At 37.7% G+C, this 27330-nt stretch overlaps 1 protein-coding gene and 1 non-coding gene across 7 annotated transcripts; both read left to right on the plus strand.

The window, feature by feature from the left end:
- Positions 1–6513: 6513 nt before the first annotated feature.
- On the plus strand, positions 6514–16391 carry LOC131254721 (serine/threonine-protein kinase TOR-like). 6 transcript variants are annotated; one of them, XR_009175824.1, is made up of 4 exons: positions 6514–7185; positions 15122–15217; positions 15614–15807; positions 15920–16391. XR_009175824.1 is itself a non-coding variant. In XM_058255433.1 (4 exons), the coding sequence occupies exons 1-3, from the start codon at positions 14721–14723 to the stop codon at positions 15773–15775; spliced, it is 345 nt and encodes a 114-aa protein (XP_058111416.1). In that variant the 5' UTR covers positions 14701–14720; the 3' UTR covers positions 15776–15807; positions 15920–16391. The 6 variants fall into 6 exon arrangements, 1 of the variants encoding a protein (XP_058111416.1); XR_009175825.1 differs by having other exon boundaries at positions 6514–7181; XR_009175826.1 differs by lacking the exon at positions 15122–15217 and having other exon boundaries at positions 6514–6706; positions 7031–7181.
- An 8443-nt stretch (positions 16392–24834) lies between these two features.
- On the plus strand, positions 24835–24941 carry LOC131257191 (small nucleolar RNA R71). Its single transcript, XR_009177204.1, has one exon. It is a non-coding gene; the product is annotated as a small nucleolar RNA R71 (small nucleolar RNA).
- Positions 24942–27330: the final 2389 nt, after the last annotated feature.

Consider the following 27330-nt stretch of genomic DNA (forward strand, 5'->3'; position numbering starts at 1 on the left):
TTTTAGTCCGTGGCGGGAACCTTTCCCCGATGGTTTTAGTTCGTCGGGAAAAGCACTTTTACCGATGAAGATAGGTTTCATTGGTAAAAACATAGTACCAGATTTTTTCCGACAATTTAGGTCCGTCAGGAAAAGCACTCGTATCGACAAAAATAGTTTTCGTCGATAATAGCATTGTATCGGATTTTTGCTGACGGTTTATGTCTGTCGGGAAAATAGTTTTACCTACGAAATCAAAATTTTGTTGGTAAAAGTAAAATTTTCGATTTCTTATTCTTTTCAAAAAATCAAAACAACCATTACCGATGAAAATTTTCTTCGATAAAAATGGATTTTACCTACGAAATTATAATTACATTGGTAAAAGTAAACTTTTCAATTTTTTTTTCAAAAATTCAAAACAACCATTATCGACGAAAATTTTCATCGGTCAAAAAGACTTTTACCTATGAAATTATAATTTTGTCGGGAAAAGTAATTTTTCCAATTTTTTTTTCAAAAATTCAAAAGAGCCATTACCGACGAAAATTTTCGTCAGTAAAAAGGAATTTTACCTACGAAAGTATAACTTCATCAGTAAAAGTAAATTTTTTCTTTTTTTTTTTTCAAAAATTCAAAATAGCCATTATCGAAAAAAATGTTCATCGGTAAAAAGGACTTTTACCTACGAAATTATAATTTTGTTGGTAAAAGTAAATTTTCAAAATTTTTTTTTCAAAAATTCAAAACAGCCATTGTTGACAAAAATTTTCATTGGAAAAAGGACTTTTACCTACAAAATTAGAATTTCGTCGGTAAAAAAACATATTTCTTGTACGGCTAAAAGTCTACATTTAAGAATATTGAAAAAAATTATGAATCTTGAAAGAATAATTTTTAAAATTTTTGACAATTGTGAAAAAATTGAGAATTTTGATAAAAAATTGAGTTTTGAAAAAGATTTGAATTTTGAATTTTATAAGAACTAAGAATTTTTTTAAATTTCGAGAACTTTTAAAAAGTTAGGAATTGTTTTTTTTGAAAAATTAAGAATAAAAAAATGATAATTATGAAAAAGTATAATTTTTTTTTAAAATTAAGAATTTTAAAAAAAATTAAGAAATTTGAAATTTTTGAAAAAAAAATAAGAATTTTGAATTTGAGAATCTTGAAACAAATTGGAAAATTTTAAAAAATTGAGAAATTTCAAATAATTGAAAATTCTGAAAAATAAAATAAAAATTAAGAATTGATTTTTTTTTTTTAAATTTTTAAAAAACTGAGATTTTTAAATTTTTTTGATAAATTTCTACAAATTTATATTCTTGAAAAAATTTAGAATTAAAAAAAAAATTTAAGAATCTTGATTTTTTTTCTTTTGAGAATTTTCGTAAAATTGATAAAATTAAGAATTAATTTTAGTGCAGGAACCCAAAAATGAAATATATCCAAATCTCATTTTGGGCCTTGCAAATGAACGAACTCGATTTCCGCATTGACTACCACATGTATTTTAGAGAGATATAGAGAGATGAGTATACCATATTTTGTTTCTTACGGATCCAATATATCATCTCCGTGGCTTTTATTCATTTTGGAACTTGGAAGCTCGAAGCAGAGCTCTCTCTTAAAATCCCTAAGCTCCGAAAGGGAAACAAAGTGAAATCGCGTTTTACTTTTACAATTCTATCTGTCAAAATCCCCAGGCTCTGAAAGGAAAACAGATCGAAATCGTGTTTAACTTCTTGTAACATCTCGAAAAAATTCGTACAAAGACCCGAGTACCCCCTCAGGCAGAAATCATTAATGAGTGAATCCTTTAGTAATTAGATGAAGATTAATTAAGTACTAAACTCAAGCACCGATGGAATTAGCTTAAACTATTTTCTATACGAACTACAAGACCCAAAACCATTGGAATCGCTAACCCAACATTACCTAAAAACCTAGGATAAATCTCAAAACCCATTTGCTCTCGGGATCACACTGAAACTCCGTATTGGACCTGGACCACGCGTCGAAAGTCCGATGACCGCGAAACTATACGGTTATGACCGCCTTACTGGGCTTGACAAGTGTCATAGGAATCGAATCCGAATAGTATCTAGAAACGCACAACTTGAGCCCGGAGCGAAGTATGTGAGAAACGCGAATATCTTTAAAAAATGAACTCAAACTTAAGTAATCTGGGCTATTTACTTGCAGGCCAAATTTAAGGTTTCTGACCATCAGAATCTAACCCAACTACACCCTTGGATCAGAGAAATTTCCCTACACATGTCAGTGTACTTGTGGCCTTAATCGAGTAACGATAGCCGTTGAACTGAAACTGGTCCTCCTTAGTCAATCCACAAATTTGATCGGACCAAAATCTTAGCCTGGCATAGATCCATCATCAGGGAACTTTCTCCAGACCGTATGCAGGTAATGGGCCTCCAGATGAGCTCCATTGGCCCGAAACAGCCACTTTTAGGCTATAACCTAAGTATACCATGACCCTAGGGCCATTAACTTCACTTCTGAGCCTATATAAGACCCTTAACCCACCCCTCTCTCATTTCATACGAATTCCCTAAACCCTAGGAGAGAGAAGAGAGAAAGAGAAGGAAAGAGTGAGGAGAAGTGAGAGAGAGTTGTGGTTTGTTGCTGGGATTCATTCCCGCTACTCCATATGCTGAATCCCCTCTTCCATGTCGCTATACCAGCGATTTTGACTCCATTTTTGGGTAAAAAATCCTAAGCCTAATCTGTTTTAGGTATCCAAATAGGTAGATCGGTGAAATAGCTAACCTATTTAATGCTATAAGTAGTCATTGTGTCGTAAACAAAGGCATAGTGTACGAATCGAGTTCGTAATCGGCGTACCGATGAAAAGTGCAGACTATAAACGTTTAGGTTATGGTTTTCAAGGCTTTCAATGTCAGTTAATGATTTATGACTGACTTGATTGCTGTCACATATACTTAAATGCGATGTTTTCCATGTATTATACATATATATGAACTATGTTAAATATAATGCATCTCATGTATTTGTTGAAATGTTTGAATAAATATAGAATCATGATTTGTGCTTGCCATGATTATTGATTGAGAATACATGATTGTTGTATGTGTGACAACTCCTTTGTGAAAGGATTTGCTACAATATATGTTATGACAAATTTATTACATGTATGATGATATGTGTAGTCTAAGTGTTTGATAAAATGCTTGAATGAGAAAATACTGATTTAAATGTATTTTATAAGGGTGTTGAGATAAGATTCTAAACTACCTTAGCTACAGGTATAGATTCCTTCTTGTAACCTAAATCTAATTACATGATTTATGTATGAAATGCATGTGTATGATGTCATGTTCACTATGGGTTATATAAAATGCTCAAATGGTTGCAATGCTTGAATTGTTTGTTCAATATTGTTATGACTATCATATGTGAGTGTTATTGCTTTGGAGTGTGATTGGGGCTACAATGTAGTCCAGGCAATCGGTAACGACTTCTGATCGAGTGGCTGAATCAGTTTTGCCACCACAGACACGTTCGAAGAATCCGAGTCCTACGGTGATTATCAACAGTGGTTAGGCCACAAGGAGTGTGTATGCACTCCATGTGATCAGTTTATCGTGCGCTCGTACCAATTAAACCTATCAAGTAACCCGATTGACCTAATGTATATTCACCATGTATGACCTAATGTATGTTCACCATGTATGGTCATTACTAGTACCACTTACCACTGAAAAACCCGTTTAACCTTGGTACAGCGATCCGCTAAGACTCATGAGCCGGGCATGATGGTATGGGACACCATGGTCGAGCTGTTGGCCTACATTGGCATGACAAGTCTCCCCGTAGTGTCCAGTGAGCAACCCAAACTCGTGATCTGAATACGCTGGTATGGGACACTGTGTTCGAGTTGTCGGCCTACGTTAAGGTGACGAACCTTTCCTGTAGTGACCTCGAGTATAAACTAGGCCTACACTAAGGTGACAAGCCCTTCGTAGACTTGAAGTTGCCTATCAACTGCTTTATAAATCAAGGGTGATGTTGCCCTATAACTTGCCTATCGTATGTAACTAACTAGGATTGAAAACCCTAGATGGATCCTTGTTTGGGTAAATGATGTAAAGGGAGGTACATTGGCTTCCTGAATATGCTGTATAAATAGGTCTAATTAAGAACTTGGCTAACACGACCATGCACTGCATTGCATGTGCCTTTGGCATGGGTGTTGATCACAGTGAGAGTTTAGCATGTGCAACCGTGAGATGATGTCATAGAGGGAGTGCAGGCGAGGGCATACATCATTAATACATACCATTCTTGCATTAACAAGAGTACTTAGGACATGATTGTTGTACTGCTTTATCATTACTGCTTGACTGAATTGATAACATGTTAACCTTTACCTTATAGCTCCACTAAGTTGATCACTCACTTTCACTATGGGACGGTGTTTTAAAACACCAAGCAGACTCTTTTGTAGTTTCAGATGATGGCGAGGCTTACGAGTTGGAGCTGGTCTTTTATGACGATGAGGAGGAGTTCTCCTACATGCAACTCTCTGACGGGTCTATGTAGACATAGAGTTGCGTCGTAGGGATCGCAGGGATACAGACTAGTTGAACATTATACTTGATCATTTTGTATAATTTTGGAACTATATATGTAATTATTTAACCTGGTGACATATTCATACTCTAGTGACTTACAACCACTTATATGTTTTATATATTTATCAGTCTTCCGCTTGCGTAATCTAATTGTCTCTGGAGTACGATGTGCTGATTTAGTGTAATCCCATTCATGTTTAACGCACTAATATGAACAACATTTAATCATCATTATCTATGTTGTATAAGTGATGCGTTGGAGCTCGAGAGCTGAGCTTCTACTCAACCCTCGATTTTTGGGGCGTTACACTTCTGCAATTCGATCATTTACAATGCCTAGAAACGTCGATTTTGTCACACCAGTAATCTCTTCGCCAATTTCAGGTACTCGTTCTAACTTTTTTTCTACTAATTTCTCAACTGATATCCTTTCGAAAATCAGGAATCAGGGCAGAAATCTCTCATTTTTGTGCATTTTCCCCATTTGGTCGTTTAAAATCCAATTTTTGCATTTTTTGGTTCGATCTGAGGAGGTTTTTTTTTGCTGATTTCACTGAAATCTTGCTCGGGAAGTGGAAAATCCTGTCGTTTCTAGCTCATTTGCTGGATTTGAGCAGTTTCTGCATTGCAATATCAACGATTAGGGTTTGGTGTTCAATCTGAGAGTAAAACCTTGTTCTTTGCTACGAAACCTACTCCATTACCGATTTTCGTGCAGGCTAGATAGACAAGGGGAATATACAATGATTGCAGCTCCTCACCGAACCGAACCCTAGCTCTTCTCTCCGTCTTCTCCAATATTTCTCTTATCTTTGTTATATCTACCATCTCTCTCTCTCTCTCTTTCTCTCTCCGATCATCATATCCTCAAAAGATAGTGGTTACACCTACAACCCACAAAGAACAGATGCCTAAGCATCTAGATCAGATAGAGCACGGATGACAGAGCAAATAACAGAGCAGATGATGGCATAAATGAGAGATACTATAAACTCAATGGCAGCAGTGGCCCTAACTTCGAGAAATGTACTAAATGTAGAGACTATTCAAGTATCCACTCCTAGGGATATACCTGAGGTTGAGGGACCTCAGTTGAAGAGGTCGATAAATCAATAGGTAATTTTTTGTTGGGATTCATTTATGTGTGATCTTTTACATACATATTTATGTTTTGTTACATTTCACTAGCCATTTATTAAATACTCTTCAAATGTTTTCTTGTGCATTTAATAGCCATGCTTAATTTGTTGCTAGCTATAGGTTTTGTGATCCCTTCATTTTTGTAGTTCACCATCATTTAATAGTTGGTCCCTATTTATTTTTTTCAAGTCAAGTCATATTTTTGTGTATTTATGTGTTTAACACAAAAGAATCCAAGAACTGACTCTCTTTTGCATGCTAAGATCAATCCAAGGCCATGACAATGCCAAGAACAACCACCTAGTGACTTCTCTATTGCTTAGTTCCGGTTTCTGGAGCGACTACTTGTCATCCATGGGCACTGGTGCTATAAAAGGATTTCCCAAATGGTAAGAACTACAAAATCCCTTCTTTCTCTGCTTTCACTCAATACAAAATTGTATATTTATATGGGTTACATGGCTAATTCATACTTGTAGAAACTACATTAATTGCATTCAAATCTATTATTTCTTTTATAAGAATATTTTATTTTGCAGTGATTTTATTGTGAGTAGGCGACTCATGAGCAACTGTAATGACTGGTATTCCAAATTCCGAACTCAACTTGCTGCAGTAAGCATTTTGGATATTGTAAGTTCTTTATAATAGACTGGGAATGTACATGAATGTTCTTATTACATATTTTCCCTTGAGCATCAAGTAGCCCTGTTCCCTATCTTATTTCTTTCCTAGACCTGTAGTTGTAATATAATCTGTTTGTGCTGTGTAGTTTGTTCAATATGGGAATGAGGGAAGCATTGTACTGCTCCAAGCCTACTTAGATCAAGTGAAATTTCAGAGCGAAGACTTTCAGTCAAATCCAGATCTTCTATCAGCTATCTTTAGATACTTTTTGGGTAGACCAAATTTCACCACAGTTTTCTATGAAGCACTGAGAAGTAAATTGATGAGTGAAGGATTTCTAGAAGGTCTCTCCAAGCAATTGCATTTGTCTACACCCAAGAATATTGTTGTTGGTCTTGCTCTGTCAGATTCAGGAAATACGGATTTCATAATCAGAGATGAGTTGCTTGGAGGAATGTATCACACGCTCCATGAATTACATGGTGCATTTGTCCACTGTGACACCAGTGTATTTTTTCCATTTCTCTTTCATTTCATAGATCAGATGCACTTATTCCTGCATCATATTCTATTGCATTGTCTTTTGGTTTTCTAATTGATTTTGGTGATAGGGAAGATGATCCATGTCCCGAGCAAAAATGAGCATGCTCTTGATATGGCTACTGCAGTTCATCATCAATTAGGAGATACTAATGAGCTAAATGATGGCAATGCCTCAATGAAGAAGAGAACTAATGTGTTACTTCTTGGTGATCGCCTTGGAGATCTAGGAATGTCTGATGGTTTGAACTATGAGAACCAAATTGTTGTTGGATTCTTGTAAGTAAATCACTGCCTTTCTGTCTTTTATAGTTATAAATTGTCAGTTTTCCTTTTTCCTATGAACCGTTACTTGTAGATAACTAGTCTTAGTTGAATTTGTTGGGGTTATGTTTCAAAAGCTTGTTCCATCAGCAGAATTCCAACCAAAATGTCATATGCTACCCTAAAATTAGTTAGAATATTTCCCAGTTTCAAATGAAGTTGTAGATAACTAAATAAAAGAAGTCCTAGGAATTTTATGTTGATAGGAACAAAGCCTCGATTGCATGATCTCCCCCTGGCTTGGAAGAACTTGGCTATGTCGAGTCTAATTTAATTTACTGCACCTAGAGTTCTGAGTTGATGTGCTAATGATCTTCAGTGGAGATCCGTGTGCATTCAGACCTTGGTCAACCTTTTCATTTCACCAGACATAATTTGTGCTGCAATTTTTTCATTAAAATTCAACCAGGTTACTTGATTATTAGTTTTTTTTTTGTAACTTTTGATAAAAGAATCTATTGATTAAGTCTAGTTTCTATTTTCGCATATACCTCTCATTTACGGCGACAATAGCAAATCACTCAAATTTAGTTTTCTGTGTGAAAGTTGTTTGGTTGAAAACATTACACATTCTCATGTAATATCTCCACTGTATTAAATGATTCACCTTAGGAGACCATTTCAAAGGAAAGAGACCTGCTTGTTTGTTGTATTTGCCATCGCAAACACGGTGTCTGCATAAAGGTTTGGCTTGCTTAATCATTTGTTTTCTTCTTTAAAATTCTGTAGGTTTCACTCCAAAAATGAGAGGTAGACTTTATGTTGTTTGCTTTGCTTCACCCTACCTTCAATTGTCCTACAGTGTAATCATGAAGACTGTCAAACTGCATTTCATCCTACTTGTGTTAAACGTGCTAGCCTGCACATGGATGTGAAGACTGATAGAGGCAAGTTTTTTCAGCACAAGGCTTATTGTGAAAAGCATAGCTTGTATCAGAAAAAGAAGGTCATATCAATTGCTTTTGAAGAATGAACATCTTATGATGCATTGTCTTTCATACGATAAAAGTCTTATGTCACAATGCATAAGTTTATTTCCCCTACTTCATCTTGGTTTTTATCAATTTCTACGGCTAAGAGTCTGCAACATGGACTTGATGAGGTCCGCTGCATTAACCAAATCCGGGTTAGTGAGAATGTACTACAATCCACATCTTGTTTGTTTTCTCATTCATTATCGGATCCTCCTTTTGGGTTTCCTTTCCAGCACTTCCAACTCTCAATTCTACTCTCCTTCCTTTCCCTACACACAGCCATCTGCATTTCATTTCTTGTTTGAGAGTTTCCATTTCCAGAAAAATGGAGTGATTTGAAACGAATTTCTTTCTTTGTGAAAATAAATTCAGGTGCAGGCATGGGTATTTCCATGTGGTGAACTGTCACGCCCCAGACTTGGTAACCGGATTCACAAGGAACCCGATGGCTGGTTCTGGCTGCAACAGCCTCCGTAGTACCCCATTCTCGGCTCCTGAAGCAGGTTCCGATCCTGGGATCCTACAAGGAGGATTTTCATAACAATATAACCATTTCCAATACGAGCATACCCAAGATCATAACAAGTAAATCTGAGAATAAAAAAAGGCACATATCACAAAATCCACTATGAATTTGAACTTTTACAAGTTTACATAAGGTCCAAAAGGACATACATAAGATAATAAAAGAAAGAAAGGAAGGATGCAATACTGGGTCCTCAAGCTCAGCTCTAATCCAAACTCTGCCACTGCGACACCTGCCTAGGATCTCCTGCACGCATCAATCGTGCATAAGCTTATAGAAGCTTAGAGGGTGGTGTAAGTGTGTGATAATAGTGTACAGAAGAATAATAGGAGATACAGGAAGGAGACATGCTCAATGAGAATATCACTAGCCTTACCAAGGCTTATCATGAATATGATGTAATGAGTACTGGACGCCATACCAAGGCAATGCATGAAGGGGCTTACATAACCAATACAAATACGATGCAAGTAATGCTAGTGCTCATAACCAAACCGTATGTCAAGTATATTTCCAATCATAAGGAAATCACCGGGGTCCATTACATTGCTGGATGACTGCCGCTCTACAGACCCCGCACAGTCAAACGAGCGTAAGAGACCTCACTACCCGCCTGTGGACAACCAATCACCAGCAAGGCCTGACGGTAGCGGACCCATTCATGAGCTGGTCAGACTCAGCCTAGCAATGCCCTCTTACATCAGGCGAGTAAGGCCACACCCCTATCCAACCGACTACATGACAGTGGGAGTCGCGGCCTAATGGTATAAGGCCCTCGTGCACTCATATATTCCACCCGGTCACGGCGTTGGAGCAGATCCTTGGTAGCATGAAAGTTTTGGAAATTTCACCCATGGGCATCCTATGCACCCAGTATGCTCAAGTAACATTTTCGGTGTCTAAACATGGCCATCCACGATGTATCTGTGGAGGCTACAACCCTGATGAAGCAAGGGTGATAATGCTCATATTATGCAATGCCAGATGCATGAATCACACAATCAACTATGCATCAATTCCAAGCATCCAACATGCTCAAGAGGGAATATTACGTCCCTCGGGAAGACATCATGCAATGCCCAATGGCACAATCATAACCACACACACAGTGTCATCCAAGCATACAATGATGCACATGGGCCATGAAGATGGGTCTAGGCGCATTATGCGGCGATATACAAAGTAAATTACATTCCTCCTATCCAAGAAGGAATCAAGACTAGGTACTTAGACAATATCTATAAGGAATCCCACCTCTAGTGGGGGCCCATTTACCTGGGGTAGCCCATAAGACTAAGCATACAACTACGAGTCTAAGTAATATAGAAATGAGCCTAGCAACTGTCTAAGATAAGTATCCAATCACTTTTAAATACAATCAGACCTAGAGGGGTCCATAATGGGGACATTTAACCACCATTCCCCAAAAAGGCACATCTACCATGAACTATATGGATAAAAGGCCCAAGGCTTACATTTAAGATAAAAATAAAAGTAACCACATACATATATTCCTCATAATAAGCCATAAAAAGATATAATACCACTTTTAACAACATGGCTCTAAGAGGGAAATTAAGACCCAAGGCCCAATTCCCAATGGCCATAGAATCCATGCATTAAGTTGGACTTGGTGAGCAGCCCGCGTACACAATATACGGCCCAAAAATAGGTTTAAGTTTGGATGAAATGGGCCCCACTACATCAGCCCAATAATTAGCAATTTAAGTAGGCAACTGAGGGCCCAATACTATCCTTACCTCAGCCCACAAGTCCATCAAAATGGTGGAAGTCGGCCCAATGTATGGTTGGGCTAAGCTGGGATGTCCCTGCCCAATCTGGGCTCACTGGATGTCCCAAAATTCTGATCTTAAGATGGGGTCCTCATAAGATCACTAAAAGTGACCCAAAAGAATGCACTGATTAAGCCCAAGGATTATAAGAAAGCATAAGCATGTAACACGTACACAAGTTCTCAATATGGTGAGCCCCACAGCCAAATAAAGTTGTAACCATAAAATTGTACATCGAAGGCCCTTTGATAAACTTTTGGCCCATTTGACTTCCTGGGCCTGCTAAGGTCCAGAAATTAGTTGAGTATGTGGAAATGATCTCATGAAGGCCAACTATACTCACTGGGGGACCCCACCAGATGGAGAGTGTGTATATATCATGAAAAGATCAAGTGGGCCTGCTACTGGATTGTGAGTCCAGCAGTAACCCAAGGCAGAGAGTGCTTCCACAATCGGGTGATCCAAGGCTTGGACGGCCTGGACCAAACATGCATTAAGGTAGGTTCCACATACATGCACATTGAGCCTTAAATAAATAGCCTAAGGTCTATGGTGGGCCTTTAACCACCTATAGAGAAACCTATGAGCTTACCTTAGGATCACCCAGGAGGACATAAAACCTCAACTGGTTTCCAAGAGGTAGCTCACCACTACCCATATAATGAAAGATCTAAGGCCTAAGCAATGTGTGGACTAGTAGGCCATACACCAAGCCCAACTCATAAGCCATATAGTGGGCCCTCAAGTAAGGTTTGGGCCCAACCACAAAGGTCATAATTCCACATATTGTGGTGGGCTTCATGGGCAGCCCAATAATTCATTTACATGGGCAAGTTTCACATTTAACACAAGTGAGTTAGGCCTCACTTTTGGCCTAAGTACAGGGTCGGTTTAATGGGCAGCCAAGGGCTCGACTTCTTGTGTATCATTGCCCCTAAGCCCATCACAATAGATAGGAGAGTATAGGCTCAAGATCAATGGGCCTATCCAAAAGAACTGAGTCCACAAGGCCTACTTGCTAACACAAACATGCATATACTATATCACATAATGGGCCCTAAAGAAATGGCCCAAAACAAAAGTCATCCAATTCATACATTATGGTGGGCTTGAGTGCAGCTCAAAAATCCAAGAATACACATAGGCAAGGCCTATACTGATAGTGTGAGCCTTACCACATCAGCCCAAAGACTTAGCAAGGCCCTCCACACTATACATTTATGTGGGCCCCGCAAGTCAGCCCATAATTAAGCATTTCATGAGGGCATCACGGCTAATAAATACACACGGTCAGCCTGTAGACGGCCCGTTGGGCCCGTGAAATAATAAGGTCTGGCCCTGCACGATCTTGGGCTCAAGAAATAGGTTTCCAGCCCATTGGGCCTATAAACTACCAAAAATCTGGTTAAGGCTAACCCCCAACATCACCACAAAGGTGGGCCTTAAGAGGAACTAATTATGCCCAAAAATGTCTAAGGAAATAAGGCAAGGAGTGTGTGCAATACTCCCTTAAATATGGTGGGCCACAACAGCTCCAAAACAATCAACTATGGAGCAAATTTGGGCCCCTTACTGGAATTTCAGCCCACCCACTTCCTGGGCCTGCTGGAATCCAGAAATTTATGTAATTCCAGATGGGTTACTAGCCCATGGTGACCCACACATATTACAGTGGGTCCCACCGGATGAGAGGGGAATGCACAACACATATTAGAAGTGGGCCATGCCGCTGGAATACAGGCCCAACAACAGCCCAAGGTAGGGGCATCCCGTGATGGGTAGTCCTACGGGCCTGAGTATCTGGACCAAAACTGACCCAAGTTTGCAGGCCACACCACGATCAGTACAGGGGCCCGATGGCCATGAAAATTTACAAGATGGTCCTCCCATAGGTGGACCACGAATCCTCAAAATTTTGTGATTTTTGGAGGGTCAGAAGTATTTTAATTAATTTAAATAAAACAGACCATCAAGAAAATCTGGTGAATCGGGACACCTGAACGTGGTGAGCCATTCTATCACTTGTCACGGTGTACACAGGGCTCCATTGGCCCCAAAAAATTTTAGGTGATTCCCACCATGGGTGGACCACCTCTCTGTAAATTTTCATAATTTTAGGATATTCAAAAGTATTTAAATTAATTTAAATAATACAATCTATCCAGGGTGAAATATTGCTGGAATATAACTGTCTTGAATTTGGGCCATCCAATGGGTGGGTTCTGGGCCTCCAAAATTCCTGAAATTTGGACCCAAGGTCCCTCATCAAGACTAAAACAATTTGGCATCCAGAAATATGGCCCACTTTCTTAGAAATTATTTTTTTAATATTATTTTTATGGGACTATGCTGCTGGACTGCACAGCAGAAATTTCTGGCAGTCCAGTATGTTGGCCCACCCTTTTGGATGCCCAAATAGGATTACTTGGCCCTGAAATTGTGTGAATAGGTCCTACCATGGGTGGGACACCTCCCTACAAAAATTTAGGATTTTTGGGATAGTAAAAATATTTTATTTAACTCATGCAATTTATGGACAGCAAGGTCCAGATTTTTATTTTCCTGCTCCAGCAATGCTGCGGTCCTTGACTTTAGCACCCCATTTGAGTGGGCCCAGGTCTATGTAAATTTGGAAAAATGTAAGGCCAACCTTCCCATACAAGTATACAGTAAGGTGGGGTCCACAAAGGTGGCCCAACATTTCAAAATCAGGCTGATATTTATGATTTTCCAGCAAACAGTGTAGCTGGACAATCCAGAAAAATCTGGACCGTCCACCCTCCTTGGCCCACCCTTTTGGGTGATCAAATAGGGACATTTGAAGGTGAGGTTTAGCATACTTTTAGATGGGGTCCACACCTCAAAGAGAAGTCTAAGAAATCAGGAAAAAGGAGACCACAAACAAGGCCTACAACCCATACATTACAGGATAAAAAAAAAATTCCAGCAATCTGGATAGCAACATGTTGCTGTCTAGATCAGCCCAAAAAATTTAATAAATGGGAAATAAATCATAGATTCCACAAGGTGGGGTCCACCCTGATGTGTCACACAACTCCCAAGCCCAGTCCCTCCCCAAGAAAATCTATAAAATCAGGCCCAAAGGCTTTCCAAATCAAGCAGCAAAACTAGGCAGCACAGTTGGGCCTGGGTGTCCAACAACTTGGGCCTGGATGTCCCAAAAATTTAAAAATTCTGGTTGCATGGCACATCAGGTGGGCCACATAATCATTACATCTAAACCATAGAAAGTGGAGAAGAGAAGAATAAAGGAAATCTCATCAAGATGGGGTCCATGGAGAATGGCCTCATCAAGATCACATGCATGCAAGTGATGGCTAAAAAGACCTTATTCAAGGAGTGGTGGACCTTCACCATTGATGTGGTGAGTCCTACACTCTCCATATGAAGCAACAAAAGATCTATGAAAATAAGAATCATGCAATCTATCCTACATACTCACCCACTTGTTGGATCTTCAAGATTCTTCAATCACCATGCTCCTTAAGCTTCAAGGAAGGAGGTTCAATGGTGATGATGGATCTTTGATGGTTAGATCTAGGGGGAAAGAAGAGGAAAGAGGGCTGGAAAAGTTCAGCAATGGAGGACATTGGAGGGCATTTGCAAAGAGGATAAGAGAGAAATGAAGAAAGAGAGAGGGAGATGAGAGAGTTTTTAAAGTTGAAATGATTGCTTTCTTAGAAAAAGATGAGTTTTGAAAAGAGAAAATAATCATTGCTCATGGGATAGGGTGGCTCATCATTGCCTAGAGAAGCTAATCTCATCATGGTTTTCTTGAGAAAAGAAGCCATCATTGCTAGGCTAAAGGTGGCTTACATGGGGAATAGTGCACATGGGGAAATGTGCAATCAGGTGGGTCCCACCAAAAATGCAATCAACGGTCCAAATAATGCGCGGCCCATAACTTTTGATGGACACGCTGGATTTACGCATGAGACGCGGCACTGGAACCGCGGCGACGATGCGGTCGCAATGGCATAGGTCTTGGGTCAATCCGAGTCGGGTCTACGTGACCAAACTCGAGGGTGACTGCAATCACTATCCGAAGGTCGCGGGTCGCCGAAATTTGACCGGTAGGACCGCGGGACCAAAATACACGAGATGCATACTCACACACACACATACACACATGCGAACTCGGGTTAGGTCTCACATGAACAATGACTACACTCATTGGGAGATGTATGCGATTGGCAGAAGTGCAAATCCCACCATCAACAGCCAGGGCAACAAGTTTCTTGCCCCGACGAATTGCTTTGCCAAGGAGGTAATGTAACAGTAACAATTGAATTCTCTAACATCTCCACTACCATAAACTACATCTACAAATTGAAAAATGATATGAGCAAGCTCTATTAGAGTAGATTCCCACCACTAATCCTAGTATATTTGAAATATTTGTTATAGATTAGATTATATTAGATTTTAGGTTACCTTTAGTATATAAACATGTCATTGCCAATGGAATAATTCACCGAAGATCTTCACAATGTAGTTGCTAAAATGTAAGAACTCAGTGATTTGGTCCTTAGTACAAGCTAAATGTATGTTATCTCATCTAGTGAGGTTGTCACATTTCAGGCACTTGTGGTGAAGCTAAGGGAAGGCACCGGGCCAAATGCTAATACTGGTGTTGTCACTAGAGTTCTTGCAACTGTTGGGGAGCTTGCTAGGGTGGTAGGTTTACTTCCCTATTTTTTGGGTTATATTTTGTATCATGTAGTGTGCTGGTACAAGTTCCAATTTCATCAAGTCTGATACTTTAAATTAGCTTGCCTTTTATGTGGGTGGTATGAAAAGGAATGGTGAAAAGGTTCTATTTTGATGCTAAATTGTCGAAGCATTGCTCTAGGAGTTTTTGCTTGTTTACTTTAATTTGTAATAAGTAGTGATCATGTTGTCATTTTGGTATCTACCTCCTTTCATAGAGGCTAGCATACTTGCTTGCTGCATTACACTTTGGGGACCACATGATGTGAGGATAATCACTTACCAGTTATGTTTTCACATGGATGTTTTTTCTCTATTAGCAATGGTGTGATCTTAATTCGTTTGTTGTGGTCCTTGTTATAGGGAGGTTTTGGAATGAAGCAATATCTTGGTGAACTAATGCAAGTAATTGTTGAAGCCCTCTTGGATGGAGCTGCTATTATAAAGTGGGAAGTGGCTGTCGCAACTCTTAGTCAAGTTGTACAGAGCACTAGGTATTGTGTTCTCATTGCTAGTCCAAGCTAGAATAAAGAAGGATGGTTATGTCAGCCTATCAGGTTGGCAGCCAGCATTAAATTGGGCTGATGTTTTTATCATGAATCCTGACAACTTTGAGATTTTTTTTTTATTTTAGAAAATTAAGAATGGGTCCTGATTGAGCATGTGCAGGTTCGGGGGCTCCCTTGTGCCCACAATTTCCAAGTGGAATGCATTGACGAGTGGCTCCAGCTGAATGTGAAGTGCCCCCATTGCCACTACTCCATCTTCCCTAACCTCGACCTCAGCGCCCTCTCCAACCTTCACGCTGACTCTGGGCGTCCCTCTACTAGTGTTTTGACGGCCACACACTACGTGCACATGCAACCAGTAGGCCAGAGCTACCTGTTGAGGTTGTAGGGCCTGCTATGCACAATCCGAATGGAGAATGCTGGTGGAGGCAATGATGATGCTAGCCTGGAAGCAGCAGAAGATGGATGGGCAGTGTTATCTCAGGGTCTACCAAGCACAACGGCACCGGTGATGACGGGCATGACCATGACTTTGTATTATTTGTGGAACCTAATGTTGTGTAACAATTTGATTAAGTTAAACTTTAAATCGACTATTGTTAACTATTTTGTAGGTATTGTGGCATTCATGATTGATTGCTTCATGAGTGGATTGAATGAATGGATTAGTAGTTTAAATAAATATTTTAAAAAATAAATATTTTTAGCCTCAATTTGTAACTGAGGCTTGGATTTAGCCTCGGTCGTTGGGAACCAAGGTTGAAATTCCTGTGGCTAAAGGCTTTAGCCTCGGTTGTTAAGAACCGATGTTAAAAATAGATTTAGCTTCAATTGGAGGCAATTGAGGCTGAAATTTGGATTTAGTCTCAGTTAGAAACAATGGAGGCTAAAATTTTGATTTAGCCTCATTTCAAGAAAACTGAAGCTAAAAAGGTTCTTTTAGCTTCACTTGAAGAACCGAGGCTATAAAAGTCATTTTAGCCTTGGTTGCTGAAACTGAGGCTAAAGTCTTTAGCCATGGGGGTTTCAACCTCAGTTTGGATAACTGAGGCAAAACTGAGGCTAAAGCTTTTAACCTCAGTTTTTAACCTTTTTAACCACAGTTTTGAACCGAGGTTAAAGCCCCCTTTTCTTGTAGTGTTGCATAATGAATAACGTAGGGCTTCTTTTCTTCTTTCTGGCCTAACATCGCCCCAATAGCATAGTCAGACACATTACACATAAGTTCAAAAGGAATGCTTCAATCGGATGGCTGCATGATAGGTGTGGTAGTTAACATGCCATTGAGCTTAGAGAAAGTTTCTTCGCATTGCTCAGTCCACTCATATCGTACATCCTTTTGAAGTAAATTACATAAAGGATGAGAGAGGTGACTAAAGTCCTTTATGAATCTTTTGTAAAACCCAGTGTGTCCTAAGAAGGATTGCACGTCTCGTATGCTTTTGGGTGGAGGTAAGGTAGAGATAAGATCAATTTTAGCTTTATCTATCTCAATTCCCTTAGACAAGATAGATGATATGTCCAAGAACAATTCCCTTATGAACCATGAAATGACACTTCTCCCAATTTAGTACCAAATTCTTTTCCTCACTTTGCTTAATGATTGCTTGCCTCTAAGTGCAGAGGTTCGTAAGTAGTATCCTGTGAATACAGGGTCGATCCCACAAGGAGATGAATTGTGAGAAGGAAAAAAATCAAATGCAAAACAAACTAAGTAATAAAACCTAAACTGATGATTTGATTTTGAGATTTTTGAATGGATGTAATTCAACTGAATAAAATAACACCCAAGCTTCAAAGTTCCACACATAGGTTAATGTTCCAAAATTATGATGACTTGGATAACACAACTAGGATCTGAGCACTATGGTTAGCCTAATCGGAAAATAAAACAGTTTAAATATTTTAATAAATGATATAAAAGATTAGAAAATAATGGATTTGCACCATTGACATATATTCTCAAGCGCCAGTGATTTTAAGTATTCAATATCTATAGGATAATGAATATCAAAGAAATATAATAGGTTGAGAGCCTCTCCCATCTAGGAAATCTGATTGATCTAGGGTAAGCCTATCCATCAATGTGGATCTCATATGATGGAAACATATGGATCTCATAAGAGGATAAAAAATAAAACCTAAATAATAGATAACATGCATACACCATTCTTCTCATCATTAAAATAATCAATCATCATAACTTAAAGAATTATTAAACCCATGTGCTTCCCTTTTAGCTTGGGCTAGAAAGAACTTAGAAAAATATAATTAAATTACAGAAATAAAAAGCAACAAGAAATAAAGAAAAAAATATAAATAGAAAAAATCTAAAAAAAAAACAACTTATAAAGCTTTAATAAAACTAAAAACTCTTTAAAAACCTTAAATTTTACTTTGGGATGCCTTGAATAATGTTTAGGAATGCCCTAGGAAGCCCTATTTATAAGTAAGGAACTCCAATTTCGTATAAAGTTGAAAAACCCTAGAAACCTTCTAAAATATACGTATTTTTCCAAAATAGACTTCTCGCTACATAGTTCATTTAAAACAGACTTTCTGCTGCGTAGTTTTCTAAAATAGACTTCAGAGCTTTAGTATACACTTTTCAGGACGATTTTCGGATTCTTCACTTCAAATCTTCGATTCTTTTCATTCCTCACTTGGCTTTCTTGGATCTTTGGCATGTGAATTCTTCAATCTTGGTCTCCTAAGATCCATCCCTTGCCTTGGTGATTTTTGAGCATCAAATTCTTACTTTTTAGCACCATTTTTCAATCCAAGCTCTTAAATTCACCTTGCAACACATACATGAGTAAAAGAAAGTATTAATATGATTTATGTTCATAAAACCAAGATATAAATGAAAAAAATTATGCAATATTTGAGTCTTAACACACCCCCCAAACCAGCATTTTGCTAGTCCCGAGTAAAATAAGTGAAGAAAAATAAAAATAAGAATAAAAACTAATTTTAAAAATAAAAATAAAATGAAAAAATTCTAACTACACCACTTTCACAGGTAATCTCGATTGCATTTAGCATATGCAACAAGCCTTTAAACCCCTAGGTTTCCCCTAGTGAATGAGTTATAGTCTCGTGAGGGTTACCAGAAATGTTACCCACAAACATTGAAAACATGAAAAATAGTTCAACACTTAGAAAATTTATACAATTATGCATCCATTCATCATATGAATTCCAAAACAAAATAATACTTACTCTAAGTCTAAAGTTAGTTAAAATCTCAATTTTCTAATCCATTACATCCTTGAGTTCAAAGACCTAATCAAAATTTAGAATAGTTATAACCCAATATCCTTAGGTGCTTCGTGACACTAGTTTAACTTTGAGAAATATGCATGTTCCCTATCCTAACTCCTTTCAATTATCCCAAGAATATGAAATCTCTAGTCATCTCATTTTTTTCATGACATTTCGTCTTTTATTATCATATCCTCATTATTATAGACCACCCTTAGATGAAGATTTCTACCGGGTTTGCTTCCTATCCTAAGGTATTGTACTTGTAATGGTAACAGTAATGGATACTTAAGTATCCTTACTCCGGATTACTGATATGATTGTTACGGTCATTGCATTCATGCTCTATAATAAAACTTTCTATTTTCCATCACTCTTTTTTTTCCTTTAATATTCTCTCTTTTAAACATATATCAATGGTACTAGTTCATTCAACCTTGTTTAAATCAAAAGTTGTTATTCTAGTTCACATATCATATTCCTCACTAGATAGGGTGTATTGTGAATTCAGTACATCAAATTACAACTCACTTTAAACTACTGATTAGATAATTGAACTCAAGTCTATAATTTATAGTTATCAGATTTCTGACTACTATCAACCTAGACTAAGTATTAATTTTGCCTTTGCAATTCGTAAAATATCATGTTCACATTCTTGTATATAAAAATATTATTTTGAAAATGTTGAAATTTTTTTTCCATAAACCTAAAAAAATAAACTTAAACCTAACTAAAACCTAAAAATAATAAAAATAATAATAAAATAAACTGAAACCTAAAAAAAAAAACTTTCACATGGATGACTATCCACAACCCCCAACCTAAAATCTACATTGTCCTCAATGTAATGATAATGTAATGCAGAGAACATAAAAATAAAAGAAATGGTGGATAGTACCTACCATGAAAAACTCACCTGCTATGTGACACTAAAAAAATTGAATATGATACAAATCCTGCACAAACGCTCCGTCAGACCAGGAGCATCAATCTGAATATTCTGGCTCATGAAGAAGGAAAGACTCCTCTCCCACATGAAAGTTTTTCATATAAGGCTTCAATCTCTAACCATTAACCTTATCACATTGCCATTACGTGGATTCTCAATTTCAATAGTCCTATGAGTATAAACATTTTTCACAATGAAGGGGCTTGTCCATCATGAACTTAACTTTCTCGAAAAGAACTGGAGACGGGAATTGTACAATAGGACCTTTTACTGAGGTTCAAAATTCTTCCTCAGGATATTTTTTTCATGAAAAGCTTTGGTCCTCTCTTTGTAGATTTTAAAATTTTCATAGGAGCCTCTCCTCAGCTTCTCTAATTCATTCAACTCTAATTTCCTTTGTCCACTTGCTTGATCCATATCAAAGTTTAATTTCTTTATTGCCCAGTAAGCTCTATATTCAAATTCCACAGGCAAGTGACAAGCTTTTTCATACACCAATATATATGGAGACATTCCAATCGGGGTCTTATAAGCAGTCCTATAAGCCCATAAAGCGTCGGATAGTCTAAGGGACCAATCCTTCCTATCTGGCCTTATAGTTTTCTTTAAACTGTGTTTGATTTTCCGATTAGAAATCTCAGTTTTCCCACTCGTTTGTGGGTGGTATGGGGTGCTCACTTTATGCTTGATGCCATATTTCTTCATCAAAGCTTCAAATGTCTTATTGCAAAAGTGAGACCCACCATCACTAATGATGGCCTTTGGAGTTCTAAATCTAGCAAAAATATTTTTCTTGAGGAATCGTATGACCACTTTGTTGTCATTGGTCCTACTTAGAACTGTCTCAATCCACTTTGAAACATAGTCCACACCAACCAATATATAAAGAAATCTAAAAGAAGATAAAAATGGGCCCATAAAATCAATACCCCAACAATAAAAAATCTCCAATGGTAAAATTGGGGATAAAGGCATCATGTTATGCTGAGACACTCTTCCCAACCTTTGACATCTGTCACAAGTAACACAGAAAGCATGTGTGTCTTTAAACATAGTGGGCCAGTAAAAACCACACTACAAGATTTTTTCAGTGATTTTCTTAGTAGAAAAATGGCCACCACATGCTTTCATATGGCAAAAAGAAATAACACTTTGCATTTCATTCTCTGGGACACAACGTCTAAAAATTTGATCAGTCTTATATTTATATAAATACGGGTCATCCCAGAACAAGTTCCTAACCTCAATTTCAAAACGTTTCCTATCTTGTAACTTCCAATGATATGACATTTTTTCTGTTAGAAGATAGTTCACTATATCCGCATACCAAGGCAATTTAGAGATCGCAAATAATTGTTCATCAGGAAAAGTGTCTTGGATATGTATCTCCTCAGTGGAATCATCTAACACCAATCTAGAAAGGTGATCGGCCACTACGTTTTCTACTTCTTTCTTTTCTTTTATCTCTAAGTCAAATTCTTGGAGTAGGAGGATCCATCTCAAAAGTCTCGACTTTGCATCCTTCTTAGATAACAAATATTTCAAAGCCGAGTGGTCCGTGAAAATGACCACTTTGGATCCCAGCAAGTATGACCTAAACTTATTCAAAGCAAAAACTACTGCAAGTAACTCTTTTTCAGTTGTTGAGTAGTTCACTTGGGCCGAGTTTAGAGTTCTACTCGCATAGTAAATAACATAGGGCCGTTTATCTTTCCTTTGGCCCAAAATAGCCCCTATGGCATAATCACTTGTATCGCACATTAGTTCAAAAGGAAGTGTCCAATCTGATGGACGCATGATAGGTGCAGTGGTAAGGGATGATTTAATTTTATTAAAGGCACTTGCACACTCATCTGTCCACTTAAATGGAACATCCTTTAGAAGAAGATTAGTCAAGGGTCTAGTAATGGCACTAAAGTCCTTGATGAATCTTCTATAAAAACCAGCATGCCCTATAAGTGATCTAATATCTCTAATAGTTACGGGGGATAGGTAGATTAGCTATAATGTTGAGTTTTAAGCGATCTACTTTGATTCCATTTTTAGAGATAACATGGCCCAAAACAATTTCCTTTTGAACCATGAAATGACATTTCTCCCAATTTAAGACAAGGTGTTTCTCTTCACACGTAGATAAGACAAGAGATAAATTATTGAGGCATCCCTCAAAACTACTCCCAAATACAGAGAAGTCATTTATGAAAACCTCAAGAAACTTTCCAACCATATTTGAAAAAATAGTTAACATACACCGTTGGAAAGTTGCAGGGGCGTTACACAATCCAAATGGCATCCGTTTGAAAGCAAACATGCCAAATGGACAAGTGAACATGGTTTTCTCTTGGTCTTCTAGGGCTATCTCTATTTGGTTATATCCGGAATATCCATCAAGAAAACTATAAAAGGAGTGACCTGCTACCCTCTCTAAAACTTGATCAATGAATGGTAGAGGGAAATGGTCATTCTTTGTGACCTGGTTCAATTTTCTATAGTCAATGCAAACATGCCAACCAGTGGTGACACGTGTTAGTATGAGTTCATTATTAGAATTTTGCACAATATTATTCCAGATTTCTTTGGGACTACTTGAGTTGGACTCACCCAAACACTATCGGATATTGGGTAGATGATTCTCACATCCAATAATTTAATCACCTCATTTTTTACAACTTTCAACATGTTTGGATTGAGACGCCTTTGAGGTTGTCTAATTGGTTTGGCGTCATCATCGAGGTGGATCCGATTGGTGCATATGGAAGGGCTTATACCTTTAATGTCAAAAATGGTCCAGCCCAAGGCTCCTTTGTGGTCCCTTAGAACTTTTAACAATTTAATCTCTTGATCCTTCTCTAAAAATGAAGAGATCACCACAGGATAAGTTTTATTTTCACCTAAGTATACATACTTAAGCTCATTTGGTAGTGGTTTTAAATCAAGCTTTGGAACATTGGTTGGTGATGGCAGAGGTCGCAAGTCCTCGATAGATAGGATTTGAGTGCGCGGTCTCCATTGGTACATACCAATGTCCTGGGTGGTAGTGCTCTCATTATCATAAGAAATTTCAACAAGCACTTTTTCTAAATCATAATTTTTCAAGTCCCCAATTACTTGAATCAATTCCTCAGTCAGACTAGGTTCCAATTTCTCTTCTTCTATCAAGCAGTCCATAAAATTCAGTTCATGGATCTCATTATTATCAATGGGCTGCTTACATAGATTGAAAATATTTAGCTCTAGAGTCATGTTACCAAAAGACAAGTTCATCATTTCATTCCTGCAATTTATGAATGCATTTGAAGTTGCTAGGAATAGGCAGCCTAAAATGATGGGAACTTGAGCGTTAGCATTTACACATGGTTTAGTGTCTAGTACAATAAAATCCATGGGGAAGTAGAATTTCTCCACTTGTACTAGCACGTCCTCTAAAATTCTCCTTGGTACCTTAATAGAGTGGTCAGCGAGTTGGAGTATGATCATGGTTGGTTTAACCTCGCCTAACCCCATTTGTTTGTAAACTGAATAAGGTACTAAGTTAACACTTGAACTCAAATCTACCAAAGCATGCTTTATTTGAAAATTCTCAATAATACAAGGAATAGTGGGACTTCCCGGGTCCTTATATTTGGGTACAACCCTTTGTTGAATGATAGCGCTCACTTTCTCACTAAGGAAGGCCTTTTTGTGCACATTTAATTTCCTGTTTATAGTGTACAAGTCCTTGAGATATTTAGCATATGATGTAATTTGTCTAATGACATCAAGCAGAGGAATATTGACAGTAACCTTTTGGAGCACATCCAACACCTCTTGATATTTCATGGGGACAGTTGGATTCCGAAGTCTAGATGGGAATGGAACTGGAGGCTCATATGACTTAGTCTCTTTATCCTTTTATTGTTGCGGCTGTTGAACCATAGCCAGCTCATCATTTTCTTGAGACAGTGGTCATCCTCTGGTATTTCTACCGGTTGCATTATCTTGTTATCGACCTCTTTTTCACTTCTCAAGGTAATGATGGTCTTAGCTTGTTCATGATGTAGCTCACTTGAATTTGAGTCTCCAATGAAATGTGTATTTCTAGGGTTTGACATAGATTGAGAAGGAAGGGTGCCTTTTTTCCTAGCATTAGTTGATCTCAATCCTAGCCACAGCTGTCTTTAATTCCTGATTTGATTGGATTAGAGACTGATTCATTTGAGCTTGAGAGTTCATGAATGTGGTCAATGTATCCTCCACAGATAATCGCTTTGGTGGGGGGCACATATGGTGCATTGTTAGGTGCCCCAAAGAAGTTATTTTGTGGAGGCATTTGAGGTGCATTGGGTACATTAATTTGTGGTCCATTCCTCCAACTAAGATTAGGATGGTTACGCCAATTTGGATTGTACGTGTTTCCCATTGGTTGCATAATTGACTTTTGGTAATTATTCATAACATTTGCTTGATCATGCTCATGCGTGATATTTTGTACAACTGAGATTATTGGACAATCCTTTGTGTCATGGTCTGTACCACCACAAATGCTACAAAAATTACCTAAGGAAGTATTTGCTTTAACCATATCAACCTTCCTAATTTCCAAGGCTTCGACCTTTCTAGCTAATGCAGTGAATTTTGTATTAAGGTCGTCTTCCTCTCTTAGGATATGTATTCCCGCTTTCTCGCTAGGAATGGGTTTCGTGTGGTCTGATTTAGCAGAGACATCCCATGTCTGTGTATTCTCTACTAACATATCTAAAAAATCCCAAGCCTCATTATGATCTTTGTCAAGAAAGGTTCCACCACACATCATCTCTATGAACTGATGGGTATCCATGGTGAGCCCCTTTCGGAAAGCATCAACCACGTGCCATGGTTCATAACCATGATGTGGACAAGTAATTAGAATGTCTTTGAAGTACTCCCAAGCTTGAAAAAATAGTTCATTACCCTTTTGGGAGAATGACATGATTTCTTGTTTTAGTGCATTTGTTTTGTGCTTGGGAAATAACTTTTTCAAAAACTCTGTACTTAAGGCTTGCCATGAAGTGATGGTATTAGGTCTTAGAGAGTTAAGCCATACTTTGGCCCGATCCTTTAGAGAAAATGAGAATAACCTAAGCTTAAGTACATCCCTATTGCCATTGTTTACTTGTAACGTTGCAATTACTTCCTCAAAGTCCTTGAGGTGTAAGTAGGGGCTTTCAGAATCCAACCCATGAAATTTAGGAATTAATTGAATCACACCTGGTTTAAAATCAATGTTCTCTGTGTGAGCAGGGAACACTATACAAGATGGTAAAGTTGATCTCTCAGGGTGTAAATGTTCACGTAAAGTCCGTGGTTGGTTCAACACATTCCTATGAACTTCATTTTCATCCTCAAGAGGAGGATTATGTTGATTTTCTCTATTTTAATTTATAGTTGGATCTGGCAGATTTGGATTTGGATTATCAACTAGGTCTGCCATGGAATCCAAGTGATGTTGAGTGCCTCTTCTAAGTGAATGATCAAAGCTTGGAACTAATCCCTCTTCAGAGGAGAGTCGATTGTTTTGATCCCTACTCCAACGGGACATAAACCATCCACACCACACAACAAATACCACTAATTCAAATCACAAGTATGATACTTAAAATAAAAATAAAAACTTAAATCAATAACCCAGGTGGCAGGGCCAACCATGAGGGTTCAATCCATAAAGCAAAATAAATCAACAACCCAGGTGGCAGGGCCGACCACGAGGGTTCAATCCACAAAGCAAGATAAATCAACAACCCAGGTGGAAGAGCCGACCATGATGGTTTAGTCCACAAAGGAAAACAAATAAATAAATAAAAGTAAAAATAATGCAGAAATTAAACTGTGCTAATCTGGAAAATAGATTCAGCGGATGATCTTTGTGATCAAACAGTAACTGTAGGACAACCATAGCACTTAGGTGATAAAATCCAAAGCAGGGCAACCTTATGTCATAGTTAGTTCTTGAAAGACCCAACTAAATTTATTTTCAAAGAAAAAGAAAAGAAAAAAAAAATAAAAATTTACAGAAAATCTGGAGGGTTTAGAAGAAAACTTACCTTAGCTATCTTGCACATATCTGATCTATCTCAGTCTCTCCCCAGCAACGGCGCCAAAAACTTGATTGCTTGCCTCCAAGTGTAGAGGTTCGTAAGTTGTATCCCGTGAATATAGGGTCGATCTCACAGGGAGATGAATTGCGAGAAGGAAAAAAATCAAATGCAAAACAAACTAAGTAATAAAAACTAAACTGATGATTTGATTTTGAGATTTTTGAATAGATGTAATTCAACTGAATAAAATAACACCCAAGCTTCAAAGTTCCACACATAGGTTAATGTTCCAAAATCATGATGACTTGGATAACACAACTAGGATCTGAGCACTATGGTCAGCCTAATCGGAAAATAAAACAGTTTAAATATTTTAATTAATGATATAAAAGATTAGAAAATAATGGATTTGCACCATTGACATATATTCTCAAGCGCCAGTGATTTTAAGTATTCAATATCTATAGGATAATGAATATCAAAGAAATATAATAGGTTGAGAACCTCTCTTATTTAGGAAATCTGATTGATTTAGGGTAAGCCTATCCATCAATGTGGATCTCATATGATGGAAACATATGGATCTCACAAGAGGATCAAAAATAAAACCTAAATAATAGATAACATGCATACACCATTCTTCTCATCATTAAAACAATCAATCATCATAACTTAAAGAATTATTAAACCTCATGTGCTTCCCTTCTAGCTTGGGCTAGAAGGAACTCAGAAAAACATAATTAAATTACAGAAATAAAAAGCAACAAGAAATAAAGAAAAAATATAAATAGAAAATATCTAAAAAAAACAACTTACAAAGCTTTAATAAAACTAAAAACTCTTTAAAAACCCTAAATTTTGCTTTGGGATGCCTTGAATAATGTTTAGGAATGCCCTGGGAAGCCCTATTTATAAGTAGGGAATTCTAATTTTCGTATAAAGTTGAAAAACCCTAGAAACCATCTAAAATATACGTATTTTTCCAAAATAGACTTCTTGCTGCATAGTTCGTTTAAAAAAGACTTCCTGCTGCGCAATTTTCTAAAATAGACTTCAGAGTTTTAATATACACCTTTCAGGACGATTTCAGAATTCTTCACTTCAAATCTTCGATTCTTTTCATTCCTCACTTGGCTTTCTTGGATCTTTGGCATGTGAATTCTTCAATCTTGGTCTCCTAAGATCCATCCCTTGCCTTAGTGATTTTTGAGCATCAAATTCTTACTTTTTAGCACCATTTTTCAATCCAAGCTCTTAAATTCACCTTGCAACACATACATGAGTAAAATAAAATAATAAGAT

Source organism: Magnolia sinica, chromosome 9 (assembly GCF_029962835.1).
Source record: "Magnolia sinica isolate HGM2019 chromosome 9, MsV1, whole genome shotgun sequence".
Lineage (NCBI taxonomy): Eukaryota > Viridiplantae > Streptophyta > Magnoliopsida > Magnoliales > Magnoliaceae > Magnolia > Magnolia sinica.